Below are 20,703 nucleotides of genomic sequence, written 5' to 3'. Positions count from 1 at the left end.
GTTAGCACAAGTAACAGAGACAGGAATGGTGCAGCTGGTGATGAAGGCTGCACATACTTGACTGCCTTCTCATGGGTGGATCAGAGCATCACAGAATCACACAGAAAACATCCAGTTGGAAGAGACCTCAAAGATCAACCAGTCCAACTCTCAATCCAGCACTGAAAGGTACCCACACTGTTTAAACACCTTCAGGGACAGTGACCCCACCACTGCCCTGGGTAGATCATTCTGATATTTTACAACCCTCTCTGTGAAGAAACATTTCCTAATATCCAGCTTGAACTTCCCCTGGTGAGGCTTGAAAACATTTCTTCTAGTCCTGTCACTTAACTGGCTGCCTCATTGCTCCTTGCTCCAGCCTCCCTTCAGGTGTTGTAGAGAGCAATGAGGTCTCCCCTCAGCCTTCTCTTGTCCAGACTGAACAATCCCAGTTCCCTCAGACTCTCCAGTGCAACTATCCATAAGCCACACTGCTGACAGCAGAAGCAGCTTCTTTTATTTACAAAGCCAGCCCTCTCCTTGGGGGACAGGAATACTTAAAAGGTCTAAAAGCTCCTCATTGAGCATGGAGGTACCTCTGAAGTCTCTGATGTTCATAGGCTCATTGAAATAGAGTGGCCATGCACATGAGCAATCTCATCCCTCCCAGGCTGTGGAATTCCTTCTGTTTTGTGTATTTAGCCAAGCAGCTTTCATTCACATAAGAGCAGCACTTCCAGCCACATCCTTATAACCAACCACAGAAACGACCACACAGCGGTGAGGACATCTCTTACCTTTCTTCCCTGCTTTGTCCAACACAGACCCTTCCCCCGTACCGTGGAGCAGGGTTGCTGCAGGACCGCTGCCGGACCTGGAAGCCTATCCCGCAGGAGGTGCTACATGGAGCCCAGGAAGACCAGGGTGTCCAAGCGCCATTTCTAACAAAAAGAGGGAGAGACAACTGAGAACGAGGGTGACCCAACGGTCTGACCACACCATGCTCTTTTAAATGAAACTCTTAGGGCACGGGTGGGACTCACTGAACTCACTGGAGAAGAGATTCTTAATTTCAACCAGACTTTACCAGCAGAGATTTAGAAAAGGGAGTTTCAAAAGTGGTTAGCACTGGCCTGGCTTTCCTCTCGTTGAGGTCTCTAAGAATTGGAAAGGAAGAGAATGAAACCGATGCTGAATGGCTTTTAAAATGTCTCCCAGGACTTTGTGGGCAACAGTGTGGTTGCTATAACTCTTATTGACTATTCCCCCATCATCTCCCCCATGTCTCATAAGCTGATTTTTCTCAACCAATGACTGATCCCAAAGTTGTATCTCCTGGACTCTTCTGCACAGAGTACAGGTTTTGAGGCTTACACACATGAGTTGTCATAAAGGCTATCAAAAAACCTACCCTCCTCTAATTCAGTAGGTACTGATGCTTTAAATCTCTCACAGCAATACTTCTGACAGCTCCCATGGTTTTATCACAAACCTCAAAATATTCGGTGTTTTCCTAAAGCCTTCAGCACTGAATCCTAACTGGAAATCTCAGATTTCATTAAAAATAACAATAATTGCTTCTAGCTTTCATGGCTCTCTGCCGACATCGTTGTAGTGTGACCTTAAATCTGTAGAAACCAGAAGCAATTAAGAGCTCTGAGGCAGGATCAGGTTCCATGGTTTAATGAGTGATCACATTTCTGTTGAGCAGTTGTAACTTAGCCCAGAGCAAATGTGATGCAAAACTCCTAAGTTCACACCTCAGTGACAGAGAAATCAGCAAATGCTCTGTGCCTCGCTCCTGTGCCAGGCTGAGCACGTGCAGCTGGCTGGCTCCTGCCACGCTGCTGCCATGCTGTGACTCAAACCTCTGCTCACACAGAAGCCAAGGTTTTCATCCTTAAATTCTTGCATTTATCAGAGCTCACCTTCTTCTCATTTGGCAGCACTACTGAACTCTGGAGCAGGTTCGGAGGAACTGTATCTCATCTCTTCTGGGCTGCAGGTTTCATTTCATATGGAGCCAGTGGCAATGCTCTGTTTTACAGAACTGCCTAATCTTGACACTTCACTGCTTTAACCAAAAAATCTGATTTGTTGTAAGTTTTTTTTTTTTTTTGTTGTTTGGCTGGTTGGGTTTTTTTTTCCTTTGTTTGCTTTTTTCTTTAATAAAGAAAAACCTTTCTAAAAAGTAGTCAGAATACAACTCAGGTGCTTTCTGGTTCTTGAAAGCTGAGCTTGAAAGCAGATGTTAATTTTCAAAGCATTTACCGAACTAATAACACTGCTGGCAAGAAATATTTTCTGGCATAGCACCAATCAGGGTAGAGGATGAAAGCTAAAACCCACATTGCCCTTCACACTTGTTGTATTTGTTATCAACTCTAGGCTGTTCTTGGCAGCTTTATTTCAGAACCTTGTTAGACATTTCTCCCCTCCTCCTCTTGTTCTCTCATCCCTCTCACTCCTTTCCTTCCCTTCTCCACCCCAAACAAGTTCAAAGAACAAGAAACTCACTTAGATAAAATATCTGCTATTTCATTTTATTCTGCCATGTTTTAAACCACCTACTACCTCCCTATTCCAAAAGAAAAATTATATGCATAATCACAAAACCCCCCCAAAAAATCAAATGGAAGGTTGCTGTTACTGCAGAAGAAAGAAAGGGGGGGAAAAAAGGAAAAGTCATTGTGAGTAAAAATTCATCACAAAAACCCCCAAAACTCTCAGCATCTATTAGTGGATTGGGATTTTTAACAGAACTAGGTACCCTCCTTTATCAGATCTCTAGCTTTCTAATAGAACTAATCTTCAGGCACCCTGCTCCCTCTTTGCAAAAAGAAATCTCAATGCCATATGAAGTCAATTAAAGGAAATTTGAGGGCTGAGGCAAATGTAGGATGACCAGATGTCCCTATTTTTCAAACCATGCTGTTTTCCTATGTCTTAAGATTGAATAATCTATTTTTCATACCCTTATTAGAAGCTGTTCCTGCCTCTTTTGCCATCAGAGCACTGCTGAGAAACCCATCCCACTGGCATGATTTCTATTTCCCACTGCCATAAAAAGCCTGCCTGAGGAAGGTTTAGTTCAGCCCACGGTGGCAGCACAGTGACAGGAATGACTGCACGCCTTTTGGGCAGCACAGCCCACAACTGGAGGGACAGATGCCAATTAAAACATGAGTATTTCTGAATTTTTGGTGCCAAGACCAGCACTGATCTCCAGGGATGAGTCAAAAGATGGTTGCCCTTAATGGATGAATGTTTATGGAGAAGATAAAGTGGATAAAAACTACACTGAACCAATATTTACCAAAATATTGGCTGGTCCCACCCTGGTTAAATAGTGCTTACACTACTGCATCATCTTCCCTTGAATCATGACATGATGTAGGCTAGGGGTGGTGGGGCAATATGGACACAAGGACTGTGGCTGTCTGGGGCACCAGAGAGTATGTAGCTTCCACTACTCAAGTACAAGCTTCAGGCTTCCTTGGAAAGGCATTTCAGCACAAGGTGAGATAGGTGTGCTGTTTAAGTGCTGTCCCTGGCAGGCATGCCTCCCAGTGGTGCTGCTGCTTTCACCCAGCCAGCGTGCTGCAGAGAGTTCACAGAGCTGTGGAACAGGGCAAACAAGCCTTGCTTGCAGCTAGGCTAAGCCCTGTCCCCGCAAGCATTCACAAGGCGCTCTGCTTGCTTTTGGTAGCGCACCTTTGGAATCCAAACTGACAAAACAACGAGCTGTGCAGTTGAAGGAAACTGAGGCACAGTCTAGAGAAGGTTCACGATGCACTCATTTGGGGTGCTTTTCTTCAAAGAGCCCTGGCTGAAGAGCCCTTGAGCTCTTTCTTTTTTCAGTGACTTTAAGATGAACCTCATATAGCTCAGTTTAGCTGGGGTACAAAAACAGGGTCACAGAAACACAAGCTGCAGACAGGCACAACTCTTGTTCCCTTTCTAAGAGGCACAAAGATTCTGAGGTACCTTGAGCAATTTGCGACCTCGATCCTGGCCCCTTCACAGCCACGACCTCCGCAGCGAGGACGAGGGCTGTCACATGAACGTGACCTACACATACAGGAGCCTGTGCTGTCCCCATCTGAATGCTCACACAGTTGCCATGGGGACCAAGGTCCCAATCTTCCATTTGTTGTCAGGTTTTTCACCTAATTTTAAAAGAAAAAAAGGTCATTAATAGCAAGTTTACACTTCTGAAGACAGCCCCACAGTAAAAATGCCAAACAATGCTGCTGAGGAGATTAGGATGCAGCTTAGATGGGAGCTGCCTGTGCTTGCGAGCAGGATTCAAAACAGAGGGTTGTTTTCAGAGAATGCCACATCAATATTTACCCTCCAAATTCCACCCTGCATACCTAACGTGTGTGCACAGGCACCCCAGCCAGCACCACACCAAACACAAGCATCCATCTGCCTCCATGCTCATCCCACACTGCACAGCTTCAGCCTTTCAAGCAACGCAACAGCTGCTGTTGATTGTCCTCACTCCATCATGGTCCTGCCTCTGAAGTGCTTGGGATTGCTCCTGAGCAATCAGCTTGGACCAGGGACTCCTGAGTTTGGCCCTGTCCAAACACACAGTAAGAACGGGCTGCCCTTCTAAACAGAGCCACAGCCTAAATTTCTAAGCCTGCTGAGAGACAGAAAGTGAAGGAGACGGTGGCTGAGGATAGTGTAGCAGGCTAAAGAGCAAGAATTCATCTCAAGGCAGTTTATAGACCAGAGCATGTTGCTGTTTCCTCTGCCCTTTGCTTCATGCCTGTACAGCCCCAGATAGCCTGGGGCTTGAGATTTCTGTGCACTGTAATGAAGAAGTATAAATACAGTAGTCTTGGCACACCAAAACCTTGAGAAACAGAACTACTTCAGCGCAGGACTAGTGGAAACCTTCCAGGAGACAGGGTGGCAGAGATTGCTCCCCTGTGCCTTGTTTTCCTCAGTGCTACTAAGTGAGCCTTAAGCCTTGAGCTGAGGGAGCAAGGTGCATGTCCCCACAGGCAAGGCCTCTCAGGAGGGACAGCATGGATGGTGGCTGCCTGCCAGCAGCTCATCCGCACTGGTGTCACCCATGAGGTGGTGGGATGCTCAGCAGCTTTGATAAAACCGCTGGCAAAGGTCACAATGCACCTGACCTCAGTGCCACATGCAAAGAAGGGTGAAGAAAGAAAGAGGCTGGGGCACTGGCAAATAGCCCTGGCCCCAAATATGAGCCAGCTACTGCTGACAAACCCCACTGTGCCCAAGCTTTGCTGAGCTCTGCAGTCTGGAGGGCTGGGCTGCCCCATGGGGGGAAATATTTTTGTATTCTTTATGGACAAGGAAACTGAGGCATGGAGAAGTTGTGAGCCATGCAGGGAGCCAGCCACAGCTATGGGAGTAGTGCTTTCAAGCACGCATCCTCTGAAACGCACTGCTTTGGGTTTATTCCCCAAGTCTGGAGCTGCAGTAACACTCACAATGTACCTCTGGTGGGCTGTCATCTTCTGCTTTCACCCCTCTACAGCAGCATCAAAGATATGCAGCAGTAGCATGGAAGTAATTTAGCTCTGTTACTGTGCTCGTTAGGCTGCAGCTGGGGTGTTTCAAGCACCTGCTGTAAACCTTTGTTTGCAATAGATTATCATGTCATCATAAAATCTTGCCCTGGGCTGCAGGTTACAAGGCAAGATACCCAGAGAAAAGAAGGCAGAATCTTGCTGTTGTGTTAAACTCATAGCTTTAAACACGCATGCAATCAAAAATCAGTACAGCTGGGCTGCTAGAAGTCAGGGGAACTAAAAGAACGACTTTGAGATATTTAATGCCACGTTCTTAACTCCCTTCTCCTCCTGCCTTAACAAAAGTCATAATCCAAGTATTGGATCATTTCTATTCGTTTTTGAGCCAGAAAGCCTTGCTGATTCCAACAGGGAGCTCTGTTCAGCAATCAATGGTATGATATGGCCCGTGGCTTCAATTAAAAAGGAAAAAGAAAAAAAAAAGAAAGAAAAGCTGACAAATAATTATTGACTCATAAAGGATGCTGGGAAGCAACCCAAAAATTAAACAAATAAGCAGCCATGACCAAAATGCTGAGATTTGTAACCATGTCACGTTGTGAGTGTGGGAACTTTTTACACTTAAGAAATTGTATATGGATTGCTATTCCAGCTTTAAATTCATAAAAATATCTTCAAAAGAGCAAACTTGGGAAGTGGGATAAAAACCCACATGCATTGATCTTTTTCAGGAGTTATCTGAAGGCAAATCCTTTGTAGCCACCACAGTGCCCATCAGACAGAGAAGACAACTTTAAAAATACATGTGATTAAATGTTCTTCTCTCTCCTGACTATTACCAAATCCAGAGTTCTTGTGGTTTAGAAATTGCCATGCTCCCACCAAGGCCACCACCTTTTCATTTCTTCCTTATACCACCTAAAGACTCCAGCAATAGATCTAAAAGTTCAGACTGACCATTCCTACCTCCTGCTACCAGGATATTTTCAGTGTTGATTTTGATATTACAGAGAAGGTTAGAAGCATTCTTCTATGCTTCCTCTTAGGATTCAGATATTGACTACTTTAATTATTTCAGCTAGAAGTTTCCATGTCATCTATTTGACAGAAGCTAAAAATTCCTCCAAAGTTTCAGTCAAAGTACTTCAGGCATCTCTATAATCAAATCTAGGGGAAAAGAATGTCACAGAATCACAGCATTGTCAGGGCTGGAAGAGACCTCAAAGATCATCCAGTTCCAATCCCCTCTCCTATGGGCAGGGACACCTCACACTAGACCAGGATGCTCAGAGCCACATCCAGCCTGGCCTTAAAATCTTCCAGGAATGGAGCTTGCACCACTTCCCTGAGCAACCTGTTCCAGTGTTTCACCACCTTCATGGTAAAGAAGATTTCCCTAATGTTCAAGTTAATCTAACCACTTCTAGTTTTGCTCCATTCCCCCTAGTCCTATCACTACCTGACATCTTAAAAAGTCACTCACCAGCTTTCTTGTATGCCCCCTTAGGATACTGGAAGGCCACAGTAAGGTCTCCTTGGAGCTTCTCTTCTCCATGTCTATAAGTGGAAACCTTTTCCTTGGAACAAGCTTGTGTTCAGAGCACAGAACTGAACTTTATGTCCTTGTAACTATTTACACCTCCCATGGAAAGCCATTCAAATATGTCTAGGGTATAAAATCATTGGGAGCTGGGGAGGAAGATGCTTAGTTTTCAGAGACTCATGGATCCTGGCAGCTGAGATCTTTCTCTGTTTACTGGATATGCTTCAGTGTGGACCCAAGCAGGATTATCCTGGGCATCACAGCTCTGAGTGGCTGAGCCTACATGAATTGAGAGCAGGGTACAAAGTCTGCTGGCCCCTCCAAAAAAAGGAGTGGGAAGGCTGGCACTGATTAGTAGGAAAATGGAGTGCCATGAAGCAAATGCCAGATGACTGATACAGGAGTTTGTTGAAAGCACTGAATGGGACTGGGATGAAAACATATGAGGAAGAGCATCATTTGGCTTAGGAGAAGGAAGATTGCATACTTTAATGGGAATATTAAATCCCTGACTTCAGTCACCATCAGCAGTGACCCCATGAGCTTGGCTTCTGGAGTTTGTTAGCCAAATCTAACGTTCCTTTCCTGCTGGTGGCTCACATTGGCATCAGTAAGATATTATAAAGTGGGATATGGCTTTTGTCAGTTTTACTAAAACTAAAAAGCACTTCGCTTCCTCTTCCCAACCCTAAGAAAACAGCATAAAAACAATGTATTTGGAACTCTCTGATGTGACACATGCACAGACAGGGAAAAGAAGAGCAGCATGTGCAATTTGTGTCCTATCATTTCCTGCGGTTAAATGTTTAACATTGCAATCTTAGCTATGAATCTTTAGGAGGTTCTGGGTGTTACCTGGTAATAACCAAATTACACCACTGCCCAAGGTACCGTGCTAACATAATATGATTAAATCTCTGTCTAAGGTCCCTCAATATTAAAATCAGAGGTGGAATCTGTGGGGCAATGTAGTGCTGTACAAAGATGTTCAAAATACATCTGAACAAGCGTGTTTGCACAAGAGCAGCAGTCAAGTGGTGCTAGAGTTGTGGCTGATTCACACTAATGCCTCGCCCTCTAGGACATAATTCAGTAATATGCCAGTTCTGGCTTAAAAAGTTGCTGTGTACCAGTCTCTCAGCTGTTTCAGGACATCTGTTTGTGGGCTAGGCTACAGAAGAGCTCTGTGACATTATCTGAATTAGGAAAAGTTTATTTGGGAGGGGTGCTTTTAAGCTACACTTGACTGTGATCTCACATACAGCTGTACCAGCACAGCTGAGTGCCTGGTGCTTGGCCCAGGAAAGTGGGTTGAGAAAAGCTGTGACAGTTCTTAAGACTCATCCAACTAAACTCCCAGACTGAATTTTTTCAGATGTGAAATTTGGCATTGGGTCACTACATTCCCCTGCCTTTCCAGAGGTCATTTTCACATGCTGTCTTAGACTATTGCCTCTGTTGACTATGACCTTTATTCTACACTGAACACCAGGAATTGCTTGGATATTGCTGAATTAGGTGCTGAAATGAACTACCCTGCTCCACACCAGTAGTGAAGGGGCAGCAAGGGGCAGAAGAGAAAGAAGAAAGCATTTGCATGTGGATTTTAAACCTCTTGGTAGCCTGTCAGTCAAAGAGCACAAAGCTAGTACATGCACCAGAACAAGAGCACCCACATGGAAAATAATCTACAATGGAAATGCTAAAACTAATGTAAAACTAACACCTCAAGAACAGCCAAAGCTCCTGAATATTCTATACTGGGATTTTATGACCTTGAAACAATGATCCAGAGTAGTCTGTTCCCTGGTGTGCACCACAGCAGACATGTTCAAGCTGGAGGATTAACACCTCACACACCTATCAACAGACACAGGCATTAAGCAGGACAAGATAACACCACGGGCAATCAAGAAACACCTCATCCCAGTTCAACACAGGAGGGTTTTAAACACACAAGCTTCTGAATCCAGCAGTGAAAAACTTAGACCTGCCAAGCTGAGAATGGATTGAAGTAATGACTAATATTTCCTGGGAAAATATCTGAGAAGCAAGGAAGATAACGGGAATAAACATCCCAGCACCTCCAGACAGAAATAGCATACTGAAGATATATCCCATCCAGTCCTCTCTATGTACCAGACTTAGCAGTATTAACATGCTAATTGACATTAGGTAATAATAATGGATATTAATGAGAATTTCTACCTCCAATTTATTTAACAAGACTAGCTTTCCTCTCCAGCCATTGTGCAGGTACAGCTCAAGCAGCAGGAATTAAATCTGGCCAAATGGCTTCTGGGGATCACATCCAGAAACTGGATATTGTTGTCAGAGGAGAGTGGCTAGGAAGAGAGCTGGAGAGATAACTTAAGCTGAGTCAAGCAGAGACACTGCTTTTTAACTGCTGCATCTGCTGGAGACTAGGGCAAGGAAAGATGATCACTCAGAAACATCACATAGATTTGGTCTTTAGCCTGCTAAAGTAAGGTTAGAATTGAATAATATCTTTGTCATATTCTCTCTTAGTTACATTCTCCCCTTCCCTTGTGTTCTGTTGTAGATACTACACCATTTTGCTCCTTCTGCAAACCATCCACACATGCCCCATCCCTCTGATGTCTCTTCTGGTCAGTGCAACACTTCACTAGCATCAACTTGGCCCAGCTCAGGAATCTAAGAGGAAAATTAACTGAATGCTGCCCAAGAGTGCTTTAGTCATCTATTCTGATACCCTTGGCCTTCAGGGAAGCCAAGGAAATGGTGCAGATAGTAAGTTTGAGCTGGAGCTTACATGGTTCTTAGCAGTAACCCAACAGCATGATCCAGTCTTCTTCACTGAAGACATGGGGAGGACTGAGTGCTTGCTTTGTGATCCCTCTTTTGCAGCAAATACATACGAGGTCTCTAAGTTCTCAACAAGAGGCTGTGTTCAAATATTAGCATGTGCCACTGGGCTCTCCACGTTTCTCTAGCAGCCAATTCTCATCAGGCTGCCACACTCTCATTTTGCCTCTCCCTTCTACGTGAGCATGCACATACTTATACACTAGTACACACAAAATAATTCCACTCCTTCCACTTACTGGACACTCAGTAATGTTCTGAGTCCACAGGCTCATGTTGGAGCTGTCCTCAATGGTGGTGCATCGCTTCTGCTTGTTATCCCAGCCACAGTAGGGGTCTCTGGCTCCAAGGCATTCCCTGCATGTGCAAGAATAAAGATTAAAGCTCTTCAAAACCGTCTAGCTCTGAAGACACATATTCAAGTATAGTGCTTGCATATGACAGCTGTCAACTGCACCAAGGCTCAGCAGAAGAAACAATTTCTTCTAAACAGAGGTTTACCTGCTTGGAAGGGGAGAATGTCTGAATAGAAGGATGATAGGACACAAAGCAAATATCACTCATAGAAGCTGTAGATTAAAAATCAGTTCACTCCTCTGCAAGGCCTAAGGAAAGAAAATGACTTTACAAATTTTAGTCAAAGAACACTTGTCATTGAGATATCTTTGTGCCCACATGTAATCACTCAGCAGGCCAGATCCCACACAAAGCAACCTCTGTGAGTATGTTTTCTGACACTGTGTCCATCCAAAGGGGTTAGACAAGCAGAATTAGCCAATGGACCAGTCATAAAGGCTTTCTATCAGTCTTGGCCTTCTCTGGAACAATGGTTTCATTTATAATCCCAACATCAAGATGTCAGTTTGGAAAAGTCACAGCAGAACATTATTTCTAAGCCTTTGGCTGCTTTGAACACTGTCGTATTCATTTTCCTCCTGAATCCATACTTGCAAGCTAAGTGTGTGTTCCCAACATGTGAGCTGCTAAAGAAAAATAACCAGGGTTACTACTGCCACTAAACAGAGATGGTCAGGCACTGAATTAGTCTGTACCAATAAAATCCAGCTGTACTGATTGTTCCCATGGGTTCCTTTCAAATGGTTAATTTTCATTAATAAAGCAAGAGTACAAGCCACATCATGCATGTATTAGTGAGAGACAAAAAGAGGACTAAGAGGACTAAACCTAAAAAGATTTCCAACAGTATTTTTTTATTCCAATGATCCATCCTCTTCTATTACAGAAAAGGCTGTCAGAATCTTTCCCAAAGTCCCAAATGATTTGAAAACTGTCAATGAGACAGCAGCAAGGGACCAAGGGGGGAAATTCCATTCACGAAGATAAACAGGAGAGTAACAAAATTTATTCTAGGGCTATTATGATAAATGAAACATTAAAAAAAGGAGGGGGGAAAAAAAGGAGGGGGAAAAAAAAGAATCAAACGTAATGAGATGTGAACTGTTCCCTCCCAGGAATCTTTGAACTCCCGTTAGCCAGTAATTGGCCACAAATGAGAGAGCAAATCCCTTAAGCACAGCTGAAAACACTGACAGTCTGTACTGACTCCACCATGATTTGCCCCAGAGCAGACCCTATCCCGTTTTGCTGCCTGGTACCCACTGCTTTATAGACAGACACATGTGTAGATGTTTAAATTCAATTATGAGTTTCCAGTTTTCTCCTACATGGTAGCTCCTACATTTCCTCTAATGTAGATTTTACATACAGAGTTGTAAGGAGTATAACTTTATCTTTCATGCTTCAGCAAGGTAATTATAATGACTTTTTCTACTGCATTCTTCCTTCAGATACTTCACCAGACTCAGGGAAAAGACAAAAATTATTTTGCTCCAATCCCAGTTGACAGAATATCAAATATTTGCCTAGAACAGACTTTGGATCCTCATTCCAAGGACACATGCTGCTTTGCTCGTTATTCTGGCTATGGACCTCCATCCTGCTGTTTGGCAAGCCACACCACCCTCATCCATAAAGTGGGGCCGCTGCCACGTCTAGAGCTGCCTTTGTCATCTAGCAGCCCCCCAGCAAGGGCAGCTGCCAGCTAATTACAGAGCAGACACTAGGGCATCTGCCCACCCTCTCAGCAACTCAGCACTTCAGGAGGATCCTAGACAGTTTCTGGAATGAGAATAAGAGTTGCAATGGAGGTGAAAACAGGAAAATAGAGCCCCTGTTTTAACCTTTTGCTCAGGCTTTCAGACCCCGACGCCACATACAAGCTATTGTTTCCAACTGCATGAAGCCCTCTCATTGGGCACCCAGTGAGCTGAGAGAGGTCATTGTAATGCATGGCAGGGGAGGCTGTTGTGAGCATCGCCCTATTATGATACACATTTTCTCTGAATTTAATTTATAGGAAAACATGTGCTGCATAAACTCGGGAAATAATCTCCGTATGTTCTGTGCTGCAGCCTTCAGCCGCTCTGCAGGCTGCAATATATCCCAGTTAGACGCTGACCACTTTGCTGGCACCGGCATAATGTATGTCATGGAGCTAATGTGCTGCTCTTGGCGGAGATCGGCCAACTACGGATCTCTAACGCTGCACTCAATGAATCACAGCCCGCGGTCCCCTGCCGCCACCGCTGACCCCCAGCTGATGGGCCATCAGTAACCACGCTGCAGAGCTGTCAGAAGACCACAGCGATGGGCCTAGGGAAGGGCCTGCTGCAGCGTTTGCTGGCAGCCAGCTACGGCAGCCATGCTGCACCCTTCCACCACGCTGCACCCGTCCTGCATGCTGCGCCCTTCCTGCACGCTGCGCCCTTCCTGCACCCTGCACCCTTCCTGCACGCTGCACCCTGCACCCTTCCTGCACGCTGCGCCCTTCCTGCACCCTGCACCCTTCCTGCACGCTGCACCCTGCACCCTTCCAGCACGCTGCGCCCTGCACCCTTCTTGCACGCTGTACCCTTCCTGCACGCTGTACCCTTCCTGCACGCTGCACCTTTCCTGCACGCTGCGCCCTTCCTGCACGCTGCGCCCTTCCTGCACGCTGCGCCCTTCCTGCACGCTGCGCCTAACCTGCACGCTGCGCCCTTCCTGCACGCTGCGCCCTTCCTGCACGCTGCACCCTGCACCCTTCCTGCACGTTGCGCCCTTCCTACACGCTGCGCCCTTCCAGCACGCTGCGCCCTTCCTGCACGCTGCACCCTGCACCCATCCTGCACGTTGCGCCCTTCCTGCACGCTGCACCCTTCCTGCACGCTGCACCCTTCCTGCACGCTGCACCCTTCCTGCACGCTGCACCCTGCACCCTTCCTGCACGCTGCGCCCTTCCTGCACGCTGCACCCTGCACCCTTCCTGCACGCTGCGCCCTTCCTGCACGCTGCGCCCTTCCTGCACGCTGCGCCCTGCACCCTTCCTGCACGTTGCGCCCTTCCTGCACGCTGCACCCTGCACCCTTCCTGCACGCTGCACCCTTCCTGCACGCTGCACCCTTCCAGCACGCTGCACCCTTCCAGCACGCTGCGCCCTTCCTGCACGCTGCACCCTGCACCCTTCCTGCACGTTGCACCCTTCCTGCACGCTGCACCCTGCACCCTTCCTGCACGCTGCGCCCTTCCTGCACGCTGCGCCCTTCCTGCACGCTGCGCCCTTCCTGTACGCTGCGCCCTTCCTGCACGCTGCACCCTTCCTGCACGCTGCGCCCTTCCTGCACGCTGCGCCCTGCACCCTTCCTGCACGTTGCGCCCTTCCTGCACGCTGCACCCTGCACCCTTCCTGCACGCTGCACCCTTCCAGCACGCTGCACCCTTCCAGCACGCTGCACCCTTCCAGCACGCTGCACCCTTCCAGCACGCTGCGCCCTTCCTGCACACTGCACCCTGCACCCTTCCTGCACGTTGCGCCCTTCCTGCACGCTGCACCCTGCACCCTTCCTGCACGCTGCGCCCTTCCTGCACGCTGCGCCCTTCCTGCACGCTGCGCCCTTCCTGCACCCTGCACCCTTCCAGCACGCTGCGCCCTTCCTGCACGCTGCACCCTGCACCCTTCCTGCACGTTGCGCCCTTCCTGCACGCTGCACCCTGCACCCTTCCTGCACGCTGCGCCCTTCCTGCATGCTGCGCCCTTCCTGCACGCTGCGCCCTTCCTGTACGCTGCGCCCTTCCTGCACGTTGCGCCCTTCCTGCACGCTGCACCCTTCCAGCACGCTGCACCCTTCCAGCACGCTGCACCCTTCCTGCACGCTGCACCCTGCACCCTTCCTGCACGCTGCACCCTTCCAGCACGCTGCACCCTTCCAGCATGCTGCACCCTTCCAGCACGCTGCACCCTGCACCCTTCCTGCACGTTGCGCCCTTCCTGCACGCTGCACCCTGCACCCTTCCTGCACGCTGCGCCCTTCCTGCATGCTGCGCCCTTCCTGCACGCTGCGCCCTTCCTGTACGCTGCGCCCTTCCTGCACGTTGCGCCCTTCCTGCACGCTGCACCCTTCCAGCACGCTGCACCCTTCCTGCACGCTGCACCCTTCCTGCACGCTGCACCCTGCACCCTTCCTGCACGCTGCGCCCTTCCTGCACGCTGCGCCCTTCCTGCACGCTGCGCCCTTCCTGTACGCTGCGCCCTTCCTGTACGCTGCGCCCTTCCTGCACGTTGCGCCCTTCCTGCACGCTGCGCCCTTCCTGCACGCTGCGCCCTTCCTGCACGCTGCACCCTTCTAGCACGCTGCACCCTTCCTGCACGCTGCACCCTTCCTGCACGCTGCACCCTGCACCCTTCCTGCACGCTGTACCCTTCCTGCACGCTGCACCCTGCACCCTTCCTGCACGCTGTACCCTTCCTGCACGCTGCACCCTGCACCCTTCCTGCATGCTGCGTCCTTCCAGCACACTGCACCCTTCTTCCATGCTGCGCCCTTCCCGCACGCTGCGCCCTTCCCGCACGCTGCGCCCTTCCCGCACCTGCGCCCTTCCCGCACGCTGCGCCCTTCCAGCACGCTGTGCCCTTCCTGCATGCTGCACCCTGTGCCCTTCCTGCACGCTGCGCCCTTCCAGCACGCTGTGCCCTTCCTGCATGCTGCACCCTGTGCCCTTCCTGCACGCTGCGCCCTTCCTGCACGCTGCACCCTTCCTGCATGCTGCACCCTTCCTGCACGCTGCACCCTTCCTGCATGCTGCATCCTGGGAGTGATGAATTGCTACCCAGCCTGGGCTCTGCTGGGTTGTCAAATCACACACTCTGTAATTTAACAACCATCACAGCCCAGGACTTCTCCCTGTTTGATAGCAGGCCCTCAAAACCATTTGAAATTTAAAAACAAAATAGCTGTGCTGTCTGCCTCCCTTCAAGATTCGGAGCCTGCTCATCTGCCTCAAATCAGGGGAGAAGCCTATTATATCAGCTGACAGCAGGAAACTTACGGGTGAGGAGGAATGTATTTACTCACACACAATTTGCTCCATTTTTTTCCCTTTTGTAAGCAGGAAAAGCATTACAATATGCATTCCTATAAGAGAACAACGTTTCTGGCAAACACTTTAAGCAAACACCTCAAAATCCAGCCTAATTTATATCCTTCCATCTTCAGAATATATATCCCTGTTTATGTCATTAAAAGCTAAAACCACACCAGCAAACAAAACACCTTTCAAAACCAAATGCATGTATGCATACATGTGTGCACAGATCCAAATGTCTCAGAAATATGCTGTCATAGAATCATAGAATCAGCCAGGTTGGAAGAGATCTCCAAGATCATCCAGTCCAACCTAGCACCCAGCCCTAGCCAGTCAACTAGACCATGGCACTGAGTGCCTCATCCAGGCTTTTCTTGAGCACCTCCAGGGATGGTGACTCCACCACCTCCCTGGGCAGCCCATTCCAATGGGAAATCACTCTCTCTGGGAAGAACTTCCTCCTAACATCCAGCCTAGACCTACCCTGGCACAACTTGAGACTGTGTCCCCTTGTTCTATTGCTGGTTGCCTGGGAGAAGAGGCCAACCCTCACCTGGCTACAATGTCCCTTCAGGTAGTTATAGACAGCAATGAGGTCCCCCCTGAGCCTCCACAATGTGGAAAACATAATCACAGCATTTCCCTGTGCTCAGAACACAAAATAAAAGGAAACGTTTAGGTGTAAGTACCATTTTGTATTACACTACCACTGAAAAGTCTCACACAGGCTGTGGGACCCCAAGGCTCAAAGGGCAGAATGTGAATAGTGTGAAATAAGATGCAAAGGAGTTTACATACTATAATGAAATTCTGACGTTCCAAAGGCAATGAGACTTCTGCCACTGGCTCAGTGGGGCCAGATTTCATACCTAATGTGGGTTAGGAACTCCCCACACACACACTATTTGAAATTTACCAGACTAGCTCAGACGGCTTGGAAGTAAGATGAAGCTGTATTTGCAGCAGGGCAAAATTTACAAGCAAATACCTATACACAGTATTTACAATTCTATACTAATTAGAAATAATACAGAAATCCAAACTCCCTCTCAGACAAGAAAAACTGCCCAGAAGGGCTCAAAGTCACCCCCTCTTTCTCCCTCTACCTCAAGACAGGCAAACAAACCCAAAAGTCAGCAAAGCTTACGTGTCAGTTGTTAACTGAGATTAAAGGAGAGATATTAGATCAGATCAATGGAGAAATGAATAGGGCAATGTCCCAGGACAAAGTGAGGGAAAAATATTTGTATTTTGGCTTTTGATCCCTCTCAGCAATCCAGTGAATGACACAGACATCATCATTATTTTCTTTTCACAACCAATGACTTAATTTCTCTCATTAAAATATTCCAACTAGCCTCAAAGCAGCACAATACCATATGCACAGGGAACACCACTCTTAGGTCTCCTCGGTGGCTAGGAATGCCTGAAGGAGCTAATGACACACTATCATCTCCAATCATAATTCACACAGCTAGAAGGAATCCATTATCCCAGAGGATTACCTGAGCATAGCAGGTCAACACTGACTATATTAATTCTAATGAATATTAGTTAATGAAATTTCACAAAGCAGGATGCTTGTGGAAGACTGTAAAAATACCACATGCTATCTGCCCCCAGTTCTGCCCTGGCCATCTACTAACCACTGCACATTCAGCAAGGGCTTAGGAGAATAACTTTTGACAGAGAGGTAAGAGGTCAGGTTTATTTTGACAGCACATTACTATCAATAGTGATTAATTTTAATTCATGGTCTTAGCTGGAAGCATAAAGGCATAGACTGAAAATGCTCAGTTGAAAGACTATTCCATCTGTAACTCTTGTTCAAGGTTTTGGATTTTTTTTTCCCCCTCTAGTTTCTTATTCTCACTTACCAAAGATATTTGCATGAAAATAAGCTCTTACTCCTAAGAGCTCACCTGCTGCCTGCTGTTTGGGAGCTGTAAGCCTCTCTGTTGTTGGCCATTTCAATCACTTCTACAGCAGCGATCTGCTGTAGAAACACAAAGGATTATGAGTCTGCAAGTGGGGAACTACCCACAGCCCACTGAAGTCAATGGAAACTCTTACCAATGACTCAGAAGAGTTTTTTAAGGGGACTTTAAAGCTTGTCAGTGCCGAGCCTTCACTAATAGCATGTGCTGTATTAAAGGCTTCTGTTTCCATAACGTCAGTACTGTGCTGCCCAAGGTGGCCTTTTTTTGTAGTAGCCTGAATCAGGTCTTCTTTCACAATCTTCATTAAAGCTTGAACCTCAGAGCAAATTAAAATGTTCCCATTTTAATTTGCTCTGAGTCTGGATAGTACATGTAATAAACAGTCTACTAAATCAGTAAAAACAGACCCAGGAGATGAGTCTCTGACATCCCAAAGGAAATAATTACTGAAGCATCTTCCCATTCGTACTACAGGCAGAAGAGACACAAAAGTGCCACTTTGGACCAAATGCCACAAAACTGTCACTGAGAGCATTCATGCTGAAGAACTCTGCTCCTCTCATCTGCCAGGACGTGCTTACTCTCCCAGTTTTCATTTCCTCTTTTTTTCCTTTATGTCTTTCTCACTCCTTTTTGATGACAACAAGCAATAGGATTGGAATGACAGGATGTGATGAGCTGCAGAGGCAGGGTCCTAGGCTGAGAAGCTGCCTTCCCAAAGTGTATTTGCTCACAAAACTCTGTACCAGGAGAGAGTTCTGCATTTTTGCTGGTGCATTTGGAATCTGCAGTGGACATCGAGTTTGTCAGGAAGCTAAGATAATTGTCATAGCACCAGGTCCTTTAAACTGGGCATCGCCCAATTAGCTCAAAGATAGCAGGGCTGTGAACTGGTGCACTGCAAACATTTATAAGCCTGATCCTGTGAGGTACTGAGCAACACTCACATCTGCTCAGCAACTCAGGAGCATGGGTAGCACAGGAGTTCACCTTGCTCTGTTAGAGAAATAAGAGCTCAGAATTTCACAGTGGTTTGTTGCATTCTGCGCAGTTAACTCTAAGGGAGCAGCCCTTTGCAAGCAGCAAGGGAGTTTTGGCTGTGTCTGTTAGTTGCAGGCATAAGGCTGTGTTTGGCAGACTGGCATTCCTTGACAAGGTTAGCTTACTGTTCCATCGCTGTCAACCTGCAGAGTGGATGAACTAAACAAATAATCACGTTATCTTCCAGCCAACCAAATCATATTTACTGACAACCTCAACAGCCTGTGTAAGGAAGAACGGACTTCTGTCTTCCCTAAAGCCAGATGGCATGAAAAGAGAAGAATAAGAATCAAAAGGATGTTCATGGCTTAAGAAAATAAGATCAGAAAGAGAAAAAAAAGCACCAGAGCTTCAAACAATCCCTTTAATTTGATACCTTTAAAAATTCAAACTGCAGAGATGCATTAGTGATCTGTACAAATCCATTATCTTTCCTCACTGAGAAGAGAAGCCAAGTGGAACTGAGCTGCCTTAGTCAGACACTGGTCAAGTAGCAGCTTCTTTCCTCAGCTGGTGAATACAACACAATCCATGCCCGATGCTACTGCCTGTTCCTCAAGATGAGTAGCCATGTAGTCCACAAGCAGTTAAGGAGGAGCAGGGCACAACTCAGGAAGAACATACCCTAGCCCACAGGTACCACCACTGTGAGGACTGCAGTTGATGTTAATCAAGGCAGACAGGGTTTGGTATTTTGGCATTTGATATTGGACACAGAGGCAGAGAAGATAAAGTGTGTGTCATTTATCACCCACACATGCTTAGCATCAGTGGTTGCTGCTCTGCACATGATTTGTTTTGAATGCATAAATTAAAGCCATGGCGTAAAACAACCACTAAAACTGGAGTCCATTTGTAAGCCAAACACATGTAACTTATTTGAAAGAAGCAGTGCACAGAGGATTTTCCAAGGCTCTTTCACCTTATTTTCTTTTCCACACCAGGGGCCTTGGCTTGCTAGTTTCCACCTCCTGCATTACCATTTTCAAGATCACTTTATCGATTGCGGTTTATAGATTATGGTCTTGTGCAACCTACACAAAAACCCTGTTCCATTTCATACTTTCTGACATCTCATTCCATCATCTTTTAGCAACAGTGACTTTTTTATTGGATAGGTGTTTATTTTTAAAGCCATGAAATAAAACAGCATTGCATTTATTCAAATACGAAGATTGATGCCATCCCAAGAAAAAATTCTGATTAAATCTGGATTTATGTTTACAACAGTAAAGCAGGTTATTAAAAAAAAATATAGATGTGTTCCTCCACAAACACTCTTAGAAACCCTTGACACTGTGCCAAACAAAACTGACCTCTAATAAAAACAGAAGTACAGAGAGCCTCTGACTACCAGCGATGGGATCAGTCACCCATAAGAAAACTCAAATACTATTAAAATCCTAATGAAAAAAAAATAGCCAGAAGGAATTCCTGAGCGCAGGGCATGTGCGTCTGGATTGTGGAGCACAACCATTTCCTAGCCTTGGCAGGCTTGTGAGCCTTAAGAAAACCTGCCTCTCGAGGCTGACATATGGAAAGAGGCACAGGGGATGTCACATCCTTTTGGAAAGGCAGCTTGGGCAAATCTGTGCACTCAGGTGTCCTTCCTTGTGTCTGCCCTGTGACAGTCAGTGTTTGGAGGTGGCTCTCAGATTAAGATGTCCTGTGCTTCTGCATTTCTGCTCTGTGCTGGCAGAGCTGAGACTTTTGTGTAAATATGGCAAATTCCTGTAGCCTGGTAGCACAGGTGGGAAAAAAGGTGGTTTAGGCAAGAGCAAATGCTCTGCAAGGGACAGAGACAGGTGCTTGCTTCTGCAAGATGCTGATAATTTAAGAGAACAAATTATGCTAAAATGGGAAGTTAGAAAGGGACAGAAAACTTAGAAATGTGTGTGATGCTAAAGAAACCTAAAAACAGTCTAGAGCTGTTACCCAGCCTGCACAAAGCATCCAAGCAGTAACCAAAGTATTCAAGCAACTCCATACAGTCTAGCTCAGGGTACACAGGAACACAGCCAGGCCTGGAAAGTCTTCAGAGAAGAAGACTCCACAACCTCTCTGGGGAGCCTCTGCCAGTGCTCTGGGAGCCTTACAGGAAAGAAGTTCTCCCTTGTGTTGAAGTGGAACCTCCTGTGCTGCAGCTTCCATCCATTACTCCTTGTCCTATCCCAGGGAGCAGTGAGCAGAGCCTGTCCCCCACTCCTGACTTCCAGCCGCCAGATACAGATAAACACTGATTAAATCCCCTCTCAGTCTTCTCTTCTCCAGACTAAACAGCCCCAGGTCCCTCAGCCTCTCCTCATCAGGCAGTGCTCCAGTCTCCTCATCATCCCTGTAGCCCTCCCTTAGACCCTCTCCAGCAGATCCCTGTCCCTCTTAAACGGGGGATCTCAAAACTGAAGGCAGT

At 46.9% G+C, this 20,703-nt stretch overlaps 1 protein-coding gene across 10 annotated transcripts in view; it reads right to left on the bottom strand.

Annotated features, from left to right (window-relative positions):
* SEMA5B (semaphorin 5B) overlaps nt 1-20,703 on the bottom strand; it is a 324,525-nt gene that overhangs the window by 45,131 nt on the left and 258,691 nt on the right. For all 10 annotated transcript variants that reach the window (XM_064157107.1, XM_064157117.1, XM_064157118.1 and 7 more), the window contains 3 exons: nt 10,131-10,248; nt 3,970-4,151; nt 780-923 (listed from right to left, as the gene is read on the bottom strand). In XM_064157107.1, coding sequence (XP_064013177.1) covers nt 780-923; nt 3,970-4,151; nt 10,131-10,248 — 444 coding nt within the window. The remainder of the gene's footprint in view (nt 1-779; nt 924-3,969; nt 4,152-10,130; nt 10,249-20,703) is intronic.

This window comes from Pogoniulus pusillus, chromosome 2 (assembly GCF_015220805.1).
Source record: "Pogoniulus pusillus isolate bPogPus1 chromosome 2, bPogPus1.pri, whole genome shotgun sequence".
Taxonomy (NCBI): Eukaryota; Metazoa; Chordata; class Aves; order Piciformes; family Lybiidae; genus Pogoniulus; species Pogoniulus pusillus.
This window is presented reverse-complemented; position numbering and strand designations above follow the sequence as displayed.